The sequence below is a fragment of the Marmota monax genome, unplaced genomic scaffold (genome assembly GCF_021218885.2).
Source record: "Marmota monax isolate L192 unplaced genomic scaffold, Marmota_monax_Labrador192_F-V1.1 WCK01_AAM20220418_F8-fsc00022, whole genome shotgun sequence".
Classification (NCBI taxonomy): Eukaryota; Metazoa; Chordata; class Mammalia; order Rodentia; family Sciuridae; genus Marmota; species Marmota monax.
Window position 1 is genome coordinate 10665165 of NW_026695215.1, and position 13171 is coordinate 10678335.

Below are 13171 nucleotides of genomic sequence, written 5' to 3' on the forward strand. Positions count from 1 at the left end.
AGCCTGTGCTGGACGAGGTCTTACGGAGTATTTTTCCATGTGGACGGGAGGGAGATCTTGTAGGAAACAGCCCGAGCTTACACACGCTGGGCTCCGATTCCACGGGATTTACAAGCCTCGTTGCTGGAAAGAGTCTACAGCTCTCATGGCCCTAACGGTGTATGATGTTCACTGGACAATAAAGTTTCCGTTGAACGGAGTAAAATAAAAACACTGTCTTCCCCTTACAGGGTGGTGAAGCCGGCCCTCTGAATTAAAGGGTCGTAGGGCTTGGCAAGACCCGGTTCAGCTAAGATCACAGCGGATCTGCTGTCACCCTGACTGCGGGGGAGCCTACAGGTCCGAGAAGAGCAAACCCTCAGCCTCTGGGGCTGCGGTGGAAGGTTCTGGCGCGCAGGCAGCCGAGAGCGTGGGAGAGGGGGGCGCTGCCCGCCAGCCCGGCTCCGGGGGACTCCTCCCCCTCTCCCAGCCCACTCGCAAACCAAAGTACAAGGTCCTCTGTTCCAGCCAGCAGCGCTGCGTGAGCCTCTACACGTAGCCGCAGACAGCGCTTTAAATAGGGTCCGACTTGAGCAAACAATCCCAGACGTGGAGCCCTGGGGGCCAGCACAGGCGACCGCAGCGGCGGCGGGTCAGCAGGCGGCCAATAGCCAGGGCGCGGCCCGTCCTGTCACCTCCCCCTTGGGGAGTCTATAAGGTCCCGGCGCCCGCGGCTGCGCGCCTCCGCCTTGCCCGGCCCTGTCTGCTTTCTCCGCGCTGGGGCTGCAGCCACCGGGTGGGCCCATCTTGCAGGACCGCTGGGGTCCGCAATCGCCAGCCTCGGGCTGACCAGGGGGTCGCTGCGTTCTCGCGAGAAGTGCGCCGCTGCTGGGCAGAGGGGGTGCCGCAGCCGGCGCGGGCCCTTCAGGGGCGGAAGATGGGGAGGTGCACCGTGAAGTCCCAGCTGCTGCTGCTGCTAGCGCTCGTCCTCCACCCCTGGAATCCTTGTCTTGGTGCCAACTCGGAGAAGCCCTCTAGTATCCGGGCAGGTGAGCATCCCCGCAGTCCGCCGCTGCCCCGAGGGGCTGGGTGGGATGGACGGTCCATTGATCTTCCCGCCCTTTTCATAAGGTTGCCAGGTGAGTAGGGGAGGGCCTATCTCTCCTCCTCAGGACCGCCAAGGTGAGTGGGGTAGACTGACCCTCCGCCCCAGGACAGCTGAAGTCATCCCCAGAACTGCACCCGGGAGGCGCTGAAACCCGTGCAAGTGAGGGAACACTCACCCTCGTCTTCTCTGGGAGTTTCTCTGTAAACTGAGCGCGCCCAGATTGTGCTTCTGAATTAAGTTGGGGTTTCCTTTTGGTCTTAGGAATCCCTGGACACTCCAACACCTTTCCTGCTTCTGCTCTCCTTTCTGCTGCTTGGCATGCTTTATCTGGACCAGGCAGTACTCCCTTTGTGACCTAAACACGGGACTCAGTGTAGTTTCTAATTGATGGTGACACATTCCTTCCAGTGCCCTAGGAAGCTGCTGGTAACACCTATCTCTTGCCAAAATCAATGCTCAAAAACCTTGGTTGTTTTCTGAAAGGCTTCCTGGCCACCCAGCACGTCCAGGAGGCAGCTTTCCTCCTTTGGGATTTGGAGAGGAGACTGTGGACATATCTTCTCCTCTTTGCCACCCTTATCCTCAGCCCTGGCTGTTACTTGTGTTCAGAAGCTGAAACGGCAGCGAATAGTGCAGTTATGTTCATGTAAAACAAAATATTTTACGTTTAGCCAAGAGAGACTCTGCACATGCTTGTCTAAACACTCTTCTGCTGCATTTGCTGCAAAGGAGAAATCCTTGGAGTTTTTCACTTTTGTACCTTTCTGCTCAACTCTCTGAAACTGGATATTGCATTTAAATAACCTTCTGATATGCCTTTTGTTTTTTGGGGAGGTGGGGGCGGATCATTTTGGCATGTTTTTACCCACTTAAGTTAATTGAGTGCTTTTTTTTGGGCTTGAGTTTTCTATAAGCCTAAGGACAGACATTTTAACTTCAGGGTTGTTTAGAAAGTGATATTTGGTGTAGAGACCAGGCAATCCAAAGAGCAGTGGTTTGTCTTAATCTTCAGGTGTTTGGGAAAACTCAAGGAGTCTAATCTGCCTATCTTTCTACATTCCCATGGAACAGTACTTGCTTTGTTAGCCTGAGAAACTGGGAACTCAGGTGGATTTCTGTCAGTTACAGAATGCTTTCCTTTCTGTAACGAATACTGATGGTTTAGAAATGGGTATTTGAACATGTATGATTTCTCTAAATGTGAACTAAATTTTGTCATAATTTAAAAAATAATTCACTTAGTGTAACATCTAGCAAACAGAAATGGAGGCAAAACATAAAAAGTTAAAAAACTTTCCCAGAAACTATTTTGTTGTTGTTGAAACACCCAAGGAAACTTTTATAGGGAAATAAAATAACCACTGAGGGCTTTGTTATTTTTAGAGAGTCTCTTTCAGCCTTTGTATTATTTTATTCCACCTCATTACCAACCCTTCCTTTTGTAGTTGCCTTTAAAGTCAAGATTTGGCTTCTTCCCCATTCTGGATTTTAACTTTCATGAAATTGGACACTCAACTTTTAAAGTTTTGTAACATCAGAGAAAGGGAATTTCAGATATGAATGTTTCTCTCAGCAAAAGACTAAATACAATCTGAGGAATGGTTACTTGGTAGCTGGGCACAGGGAGTTCAGTTAGGAATTAATTTGTGGGAAAATGTTAATTTATAATAGATGGAGCCAGCAGTAGCCAGTTTGATTACCAACTATTGTATTAGAGGTTCTTACAGGTTATGTAGTAAGCTCCTAAATGCAAAAGATAAACTATTTGAGTACATGGTCAGAATCATGGACTGTGGTCTATTTTATCCCTTAGGCATTACAATTGAAATTACTATACAAATATCAAGCTTTTCCTTAGGATTCTCAGTGGTCCTAGATTAATAGTGGGTATTTAGAAAGATGGCTTCTCATCTCTAACCCTCTGTATGTGTCAGTATTTTCCAGCTAGTCATTGAGAAATGGACTAAATTAAAATTTCTTGGCCCTATTGAGATTTGGATCCAGATGTTGGGGGCTGATCTTTGCATTGTAGGATGTTTGCAAGGCTCCTTGCTCTATGCCCACAAGATGCCAATAGTATCCACTTATAAATGTGAGAGCAAAACATGTCTCAAAAAAAAAAAAATGAACAAATGTGTCCTGAGGAGCAAAATGGCCCAGGCTTCAGAATTGCTGGGCTAGATTAATCTATGTATATCTGAAGTAACGCAGAATTATAGTGTTACTAGAATAATAACAACAACTTGTTTTTTTTGAGATTCAGTCTTCCTATGTTGCCCAGGCTGGCCTCAAATTCCTGAGCTCAAGTGAACATCCCTGTTACTTGGGAGCCTCAGCCTCCCAAGTAACACTACCAAACCGGGCAGCAACTGTTTTTTCAAGAGCATATATTTATAGTCATTTTCCGTTTTTCCACTGTACTAGAGAACATAGTGTTTTCATCACATTTATCCATTTTTGGAATATAGTTTTTCTCAGCTTTGGTGCTATGTGTTGATCAGAGTTAAGAACTCTGCTTTGTGTCACATCTACTGAGAGTTCCACTGTGAACGGTGTTGGTACCCTTTTGGTTTTCATTTTATTTTTAGATGGAGAGAATCTGAACAAGATTTCGGTTTAAAACTCATTTTCTCCTAGAAGTTTTTTTTTTTTTTTTTGTACTGGGAATTGAACCTAAGGGTGCTCTACTACTGAGACACATCCCCAGCCCTTTTGATTTTTCATTTAGAGACAGGATCTGTGTAAGTTGCCTTAGGGCCTTCCTAAATTGCTGACACTGGCCTAAAAACTTGCCATCCTCCTGCCTCAGCCTCCCAAATAGCTGGGATTACAGGCATGTGCCACCACCACCCCAACTTCTCCTAGAATCATTTATAGGAACATTTATAGAAATCATGTGTGAAACATGTTTCCTTATGAGACCTTTCCCAGGTAGAACTCTTTGATTCCATCACTGTCAATAAATCAGGTTGAGACACTGATTTATTTCCCCTACTCTGTGTTCTACATGAGAGTAATACGGGATGAATGTATTCTGGCCAATTCTTTGCAACCAGGATTCCAGACCTGGATCAAGATTTGTTTGTGCTTTCTGCGGCACCTTGACTATTTTATTGATCTAAATTGGGTCGACACCAAGTTTTGGGCAAACATGAAGGAAATGTTTTCAGATGTTTCTGTCAAGACTAGTATTTTTCAACCATGTTCATTTATAAGCTCTTTAATTTGCTCTGGTACATTTGAGGAGGACAGGAAAGTTTTGTCCCTATCTACCAATGCAAACCAGCAATTTACAGGGTGGAGAGGAAAAGAGCAATGCTCTGGAGAAATTGCTGGAAGGGAAAAGAGAGAAAGGCTGCTCCCAGGGTACTTTTTGTGTCTGTTCTTGAAATCCTATCCATTGTTGAAGTCTCACTCCTAGAGAATTCTTCCCTTGACTTTTGTTTGGCCCTCTTTCTAAATTCTTAATAAAGTTGGTTTCTACAAATCCAACCTGCTTTGTATTCTGGGTGTTGTTTAAGAAGTTGTAAGTTCTTTGACATGAAGGACTGAGTTTGATTCATTTTTAGGCTCTGCCCTGTTCTTTGCCACGCACAGATTCTGGGTTCATGTGTGTTGAACCTAGGCCTCGCCCTGAGAATTCTGGAAATGGCCATGCAGTCCATGAGATGACTAGTTGCTCTCTTTTCCACAACTTTAAATAACTTCTTTTCTTTCCTGAGGGACCCAGACATGGCCATGGCCTAGCAACATAACTGAAAGACCAGGCAGGCTTTTGTTTCTGAGCTGTAATTGACAGTTCTTCTCTCTAGCTTACGGTTTCCCTTCTACCTGCCTTACTTGATAGAAAGTGGCTCCTGCACTATTACTTTCAGGAGCTTCAGTGCCATAGTCCTTTCTTGTAGCTGGTGATGTGGAGCCTTGGAATGCCACATCACTTGCTCAAGATCACACAGCTGGACAGCAGTGGACAGCTGGTGACCTTCCTGCAGCCTCTTCTCCCTGTCTTCATTGTTGTTCAGTTGGACTTTTAGGACCAATGGGAGAGAAGGAGGATTAGGGCTTCAGTAACTGAGAGAAGCAAAAGGAATGCTTTGCTAAAAGGGAAAGCCCCTAATTTGTAGGTTTATGTAGATACAGGGGAAAGGAATAGGGTTAGCACAGCCTGTAAGAAAACAAAGGGCCCTGGGCTGGGAGACAGACTATGCCCTTGGGCCAAATTGAGGAGGTCAAAGCCCGCAATCTTTATTTATTTATTTATTTATTTTTAAACAATTCTTATATTGAACTCAGGACTGAACTCAGAGTTTCTTTACCTCTGAGCTACATCACCAGCCCATTTTATTATTTATTTATTTTTTAAATTTTGAGACAGGGTATTGCTAAGTTGTCAAGGCTGTCCTTGAACTTGCAGTTCTCCTGCCTGGGCCTCTGGAGTCTCTGGAATTATAAGTATACATCATAGTGCCTAGCAGCTACCTGTTTTTATAAGGCCTGTGGGCTAACAGTGATTTTTACATTTTAAAACAGTTGGGAAGTATCAAAAGAAAATTATATGAAATTATACAGACATGTGGAATTAACGTCTTACTGAGGCATAGCCACCATCACAGGCTCGCCTGCTGTGTGGCTGCTTGATTGCATGTGGGAGGAATCCTATGTGTGGCCTGCGGAGTCCACACGCTTGCTGCCTTCTCCTGTGCAGGGGGCTGTGCTGACCTTGCCTTAGGAGGTGACCATCCCTTTTATGCTGTGGCTCATGCAGATCTGCTGCTCTGTTGGAAAGAGCTGGGCTTTGGACAGTAGCAGCTGGCTCTGGGCATGTCCAAGGCCTGTTTTTCATTTTAGACTTTGCCAGTGATTCCCTTGGTGTTCTGAATTCAAACATAGAGCTTCTCTGTTACATCATTTTAAACAGCACTGGAAGCTCACTAGATACGTTCTTTAGTGTAATAGTGTTCACATGGTCAAAAATAAATAAAGGACTCTTGTAGCCAGTTGGAAAGGCCATGCATATTTCTTCAGAGTTTGTGTATTTTCTACAAATTTGTTCTCAAAACTTGGTCATGAGTTCGTGACTTGCCTTCTCAGAGGAAATAATTAGCACATTTATCACTGAGCACTTTTATTCTTCTTTAACTATTCCTATACATTGGGCTAAATTGAGAAATTAGTGACTTTTAAAGTGACATAATCTTTTTAATTTTCCTTGCATTTTCTGTGGAGAGCTTATCTGACTAAATTAAACTTAGCACAACTAATTTTCTTAGCTATTGAGATTGTAGTTTCCAAAAAATAGTTATTCTTGGTAGTAGAATACAGACAGTGGTCTCCTATTTCTTGTCCTTATTACAACCTTAACCCATATAGTCTATAATTCTCTATATATGACACAGACAAAAGCTTAAACTGAGCAATTTTATAGGTGTCCTATAACATTTCATAGGTTTTTATAGGTGACCTTTATATAGGACGATTGGCCACAACGGGTGAAGGCCAAGGTGTAGTCTATGTTTATAGTGAGGAGAGCTTTTATACTTAGGATCCTCTTCATGAGTTTAAAATACAGTAACTTCAAGCAAGTTGACTATTTCTCATTCAGGATAATTTTTTAAAAAATTACAGTTGAAGGAACATTATACAAAAAGGACAAATTTCTGTTACATATTTTCTTATGGGTTAAAGAGGGATATCTATTTTTTTCAATAATTTTAGTTTTTTATAACATATAAATCTCCCTATTTAAAAAGAAAACTTTAATTCAGGTTAGAGCATTTGCATTTCTAGTTACTGGATGACTTTGAAGTTTTTCAAGTCTTGGTTATATAATCAAGTATTAGCATATTGCAGTTTTAGGAAATTCTTTCTTATTCATATTGACTTGACCTATGGATATGTGCCCTCCCCTTCTTGAATTTGCTTAAAGAAGATGTGATTAATTGAGAAAATGCTTCATTTGTGAGATCGGAAATATAGCTCATGTTTAGTATTATATTCTGCTATATGAAATTTTGTTTGTTTAGGTTTGGAGTTAAATTCTGTGCAACCAAGGAATAAAGAACTATTTTGCTTTTTAAAAGAGCAGTCAACAGTTAAATATTTTTTTTCCCACTGCTCTTTTTGATTTTCACTTTTCTCAACAAAGTATCAGTTCTTATGCAAGTTTCTGAGTAACACCGCTCCCGAAGCGTCTCCAAGAGAGAGCTTGGAGTCTCCTGCACTACCCTCCTCTTTTTAGGTTGTTGGCTTCTATTTCTGGAGAACCATAATCAAAATCTTCACTAGAAATGCAAATAAATAAATAGATAGTTAAGTTAACAAAATTTGGATGCAATTCAAAAACCATGATTATAACTGTAAATAACCTCTAAAAAAAGTTTTAATACAAATAAGGTTTTTAGTAAACATACAGCCAAAGTGAGGGGCTGAATGTGGGGGTGGTCCGAAAAGTGCTTCTACCAAATCTGGGAGAGTTTCTAAACTATGCCAGAGTTAAAATTAAAACTCATTTGTTATATTGATGGTTTAATGGTTTAATACTGTTTTTGTTATTTTGGAGGTGTAAGACTTCCTGGTGTTTATAATGTGGGCATATTTTTTTTTTAGCTTGTTACATTCACAAGTGTTTAAGAGGAATTCCCCATTTGCTTTCTAGTTACTGCCAACTTATTTCAGAGTTCCTTCCAGAAGACATAAGAAGAGAGGATTTTTCTTCTGACTTTAATGCTGTGGTCCTATTCCTATGCCCTGTGCCTTGGACAGGTTAAGATTCTTTATGGGTTGAAGGATCTTGAAGCATATGTGGTCTTTATCTCTCTCGTTATCATACCCAGTCAGTCCCAGGCAGTCAGGTATAATCCAGAGATGTTAGCTGTGCCTCCTGCCACCCAGCTTGACCCTCCCACAGGCTCAGCAACAAGTAGAAGAGGTATGTGATGCCTGCAGTCCTAGCCTCCTGACATCAGGAAGACTGTCATGGACTACTCGGTTTAAATTGGTTTGAAGCCATGATTTATGGGGCTTTAGGGTGCTAATTACTTAAAGTAGCTGCAAACTTTAGGTATTTTAAATGCATTCTCTAACAGACTCTTTCCTTCTGAGTTGTAGCTTAATACCAGCAGCTATTTCATTTCAAAAAACAAATCTACAAATACAAAATGTAAATCATTTCTTAAAAAAAAAAAAAAGAAGAGACTGGTCAGCAGTTGGCAGGCGAGCTGGAGTGGCCTCCCTGATTCAGTGTCCTGGTGAAGTGTGGCGGAGCCTTATGCAGAGGGAAATGGGGCTTTGATGGGGTTTTTCCAGTTTGTCCTGAGCCAGCTGTGAGGCCCCTGGTCTTCAGAGGTCCCTTCTCCAGCTCCAGCCATGCTGTCCTTTCCTGGCCTTTAGCTGGCACCACCCCTGTGACCAGATTGGCCCACTCTTCCAAGGCCCTCCGAAATTCCTTTCAGCCACGTCTAGAGAAGGACAGTTCTCCTTTTCTTCTGACTTCAGTGTAGACGAGGCTGGAATTTTTTAAACAGTGACTTTACTAGGTAACCAAGAGCAAAACAAAACAAAACCCAAACTGGAAAATCACCAAAGCAAAGAAATGAACAGACTTACCAAGTAGACAGACCGAGTTCCTACTTTCCTGACTTCAGTATACAGTTAGAGCCGCACAATCCTGGCACATTCTTGGGGGGGTCCATAAATTCTGTGTCCTTTTCCAGCTTTTCCTTCTTCACTCCTCCATCTCACTCCTCACTCTTCCCACAAATTTTGTTTTTTGGTACCAGGGATTCAACCCAAGGGTGCTTAACCACTGAGCCACATCCCCAGCCCCTTTTTTTTTTATATTTTATTTTGAGAAAGGGTCTCTCTAAGTTGCTGAGGCTGGCTTTGAACTTGCAATCCTCCTGCCTCAGCCTTCCAAGCCTCTGGGATTATAGGAGTGTGCCGCCAGGACCGACTTATTTTTTTTTTCTATTCTCTTTCTTTCTTTCTTTCTTTCTTTCTTTCTTTCTTTTTTTAAACACAAAGATAGCTCTTCTCCATGGTTGGATCCCACTGGGATCCCTGGATAGATAAGGGGTACTAGATGGATTGTATTTTGTAGTTTCTTGGAGGTCAATAGCATGACTCTAACCATTAAGCACTGAGTGGGTGAAAGTTTTTGCCCAACTTTTTAGTTGTTGGTGGTACTGCAGATTGAACCCAGGGCTTGCACCTCCTAGGTAAGTACTCTACCGCTGAGCTCCATTCCCAGCCTTTTATTTATTTATTTTGGTTTTAAGACAGAGTCTTACTAAGCTGCCCAGGCCTGCCTAAAACTTAGAATCCTCCTGCAACAGTCTCCTGAGTAGTAGGATTATAGGCATGTATCACCATATCTGACTTCGTAACTCCTTTTGGATTGCTTTCATTCTTGGTTCTGAGTATGAATTTGTAATTGCTTTATATCTATATAATTTAATAAACTCACATTTACTTATTGAATTAACTAAGCTTTAAAAATTCTTCCCTAATATATTTTTAGGAGAGGTATCTAATAGTATGGTAACTATTTTGATGCAAATGTATTCAAAAAATGATTTCCATTGTATAATACTTAAGTGTGACAATTAATATTTAAACTTTTTAGTATTTATTGAATGACTAGTCTGTGTTCTGTTGCCTTATGTGGAGGAAAAATTTTAAAAAAATAAAGCAAACAAACAAAACACACACCAGGCTCAGTTCTCCTTCCACATTGAAATTCTGAGACTATTAACAGGAAAGTAATGCACATGCAAAAGAAGTCTGAGATGGGCTTAGGATGAAGCAGGAGGAAAAGTGTCCAAAGTTGGTATCAGGAACCCTGGGTCTGGGGTCCAGGTCCTCTACCCACCAATCTTGACCCATTACTGAGCCCCTCCAGATGCCACTAGTCACTTGTTATCTTCTGTCTCTGTTGTTTGGAATTTTTTGAGTTCTAAGCATCAGGATGAGTGGTAGAGACAGAGTCCTGCATGAAGCAGAAAAGCAGCTTCAAAGAAACTTGTTATTAGTTTACTTGTTGGGCCAGAGGAAGTATAGGCACATGTTTGGTTTTGTGTTTTCAATTCTGCTTTTGATTCTAGTTGTAGCAGGAGCTGGATTTGGCTAGAATAGGATGTTACTTTTTTGCTAATTAGCTTTTGATTTAGAGGTAAGAAAGGAAAGCCGAGATTAAGTAGAATTAAATTTGCATTATAAAATATTCTGAGTGTTTTTTATATGAGAGAGGAAAACAGTTCCATGTTCATATGAAACTATTATCTGTCTTCTGAGAGGAATCTTATACTATTCATCATATTTAAATATACTGAGCTGTTTTAAAAAAATAACTGCATATTCGCCTGCTTCCTTTCTATTAAAATGATACATAGATTAAAAAAATGGTGCTGGGAACTTTAGAAGTTATAAAACATCTCTTTATGATATTTGCTCTTCAAATTATTACTGAAATCCGATCACCTGCATGCACCTTTTAGATTTGTTGAAAATCTTTAAAATATGATGGCATTTTGTGAACTAGAACCACTTTAACTAAAAAAGAAAATCTGTTCGAGGGAGAAAATACACACCCATGTGTTCACTAGTCACAGAGATTACTCTTAAACCCTAAGACTAGAGCAGAAAGCATGAATGCCTTTTGATCTGGACTTTCCTTCTTTGATATGCTGCTTGGTCGTTGTCCTCACGGAGTTTGTTTGTCCTGTGTTTGCAGCTCTGGAATGGAAAGTATGTTGTGAGTGATAGCCTAATACCTGCTCCTCAGAGGAGATCCTTTTGTTCAGTGCCTTTTTCTCTTTTTCTGGCTCTTTTTCCTACAGTAACCAAAAGGATTTGATGTAAGTTGAAGGAAGTAGTTCAATAGAACAACTGGAAGAGAAAGAGTGTAACTTAATTTTGAAAACAGATACAGTTATTGCTTTTTCAAGTGAAGTCATCAGAAACCACAGGAGCATTTAGCTAGAGCATTGCTCTTGGGAATTAACCAGGATTTATTGAATAAGCAACCAAACATCAGTAGTTGTTGCTCCTGTACTGTATATTAGGTTAAAAAAAGAGATTGGTTTATTAAAATGATAAACTAACCTTTATGTTACTCTTAAATATCATGTACTTGATAGTTTTATGTCCCTCAAAAGAAAGCAATTTTTTATAGCATAGACCATCCATTAGCAGCCAAGCTCCTCTTCTTCATAGAAGTCATTGAGTAGCTCTGTTACACCAGAACAAATGGCTCCATGGTTTATGATTGAGTGGATTGTGTGGGATTTTTAAGAAAAGTCTGAATTCGAAGCCCCCATGCTAGCAATGGGAAATTTTGGATATATAAAATTGTACAGAAATATGATTTGGTTAAGTTTAGGCCTTGAGATTTATTTGTCAGGTTTATCCTAACTGATGTTGTAACATTTCTATTAATCATAACAAATGGAAGGTCCCAGCTACTTTTTGCCATTCCATGACCCTCAGCCTGTGGTGTGGTATTGTTGGGCCCTGGTGGGACATACACCCTGAGACAGTGTGTAGTACTGTGTTTGCTTCTCATTTAGTTGTAGAAGATCAGCTGGCTGCCTTGGCAAGCAGCAGCAAGCATGCGTGCAGGGATGAGCTCCGTGGATGTGAAGGGCACTTCACATCTCTTGGTAATTCTGATAAATTGAGGCACATGGGCTGAGAATATAGCTCAGTTGGTAGAGTGCTTGCCTTGCATGCACAAGGCCATGGATTCAATACCCAGCACCACAAAAAAAAAAAAAAAAAAAAAAGAGGCACAAGTCTGTTGTATCTGAATGATCTCGAGATGGGTTCCACTTTCATTTTGATTAAACATTTGACAAAGAATTCAAGATGACGTCACTTCACTTTTCAGATATTAGGACAAATGTAGAAGCAATATAGAAGAGAGTGCTTTCTGGATATGGCCGGAGAAGGTTCTCTGTAGAGGACTGGGATGAGAAAATTAAAGGTACATATGCTCTTGCCTGGATTGCTGGACTGCATGATTTCTTTTAAGGTCAAATACTCACGAAAGACACCCCATGGGAGATAGTGTAAGGTAGCAGTTAAGAGGATGATGTTTTAGAATCAGACGTATGAATTGAAATACCATTTCTACCTCTATTGTCAGGGTCCTGCCGCCTGCACTAAAGTGGTGACAGTTTGGAGGGATATTTAAGAATAAGCAACTATTCATGGGCTGTTCTTGAAACAATTTTCTTAACTTCTCTAAATTGTCATAGTTTCTTTATAATAGTAGTTGCTTCATAAAGTTGATTTTTTTGTCTGTTTGTTTTGGATAGTGGGTATTGAACTCAGGGGCACTCAACCCCTGAGTCACATCTTCAGCCCTGTTTTTATCTTATTTAGAGACAGGGTCTCACTGAGTTGCTTAGTGCCTTTCTCTTGCTGAGGCTGGCTTTGAACTTGGAATCCTCTTCAGTCTCCTAAGCTGCTGGGATTACAGGCATGAGCCACCTCTTCTGGCCTTCATAAGGTTGATTTGAGAATAAAATGTGAGTATACCTCTAAAAAGCTTGGCACAAGGCCTGCAAACAGATTGCTAGCTATGTGCTCCAAGGCTTGTTCTCATTCTGTACAATATAATTATAATCAGCATTTTTCTAAAGTGGAGCCTAGAATGAGCCGAGCTAATTCTTGTGTTCTGATAATGGGGAGAAAAACGTAGGCTATCAGGGAATTCTAAAAATAAGTTCTAACAATTTAAATATAAAGTCAACTTTTTTCCGGGGGGAACTCAAAGAAAAAAACACCATGAATGTAGTAGTGCAGATCAGTCTCTTTGGTGATGTTCTTTGATGGTTTACTCAAATTCAAAGCTTTAAATTTTCCTCATTTCCATGATTTATTCTTGATATTCAGAATTGTCATTGCACCCACCGTTCTCTCTCTCATTTTAAAATTTTCTTTAATCTATAATAGAAACTTTACATGTATATGTATGTTTGTGTAATTATATATCTGAAACAGATAAGGACTTAAAAAAAACATAGTGCTGTTATCACACTCAACAGAGATTCCTTACTGTCCTCAAATATCCATTCAGTTTCA

The 13171-nt window shown here is 41.0% G+C and overlaps 1 protein-coding gene across 2 annotated transcripts in view; it reads left to right on the forward strand.

Moving 5' to 3' along the window:
- Positions 1-526: 526 nt before the first annotated feature.
- The window catches only part of Plod2 (procollagen-lysine,2-oxoglutarate 5-dioxygenase 2), a 96527-nt gene continuing 83882 nt past the window's right edge, over positions 527-13171 (forward strand). Inside the window, exon 1 of one of the 2 annotated variants that reach the window (XM_046431815.2) lies at positions 527-1028. In XM_046431815.2, coding sequence (XP_046287771.1) covers positions 917-1028 — 112 coding nt within the window. In that variant the 5' untranslated portion in view covers positions 527-916. The remainder of the gene's footprint in view (positions 1029-13171) is intronic. The other variant, XM_046431816.2, reaches the window with a different exon arrangement.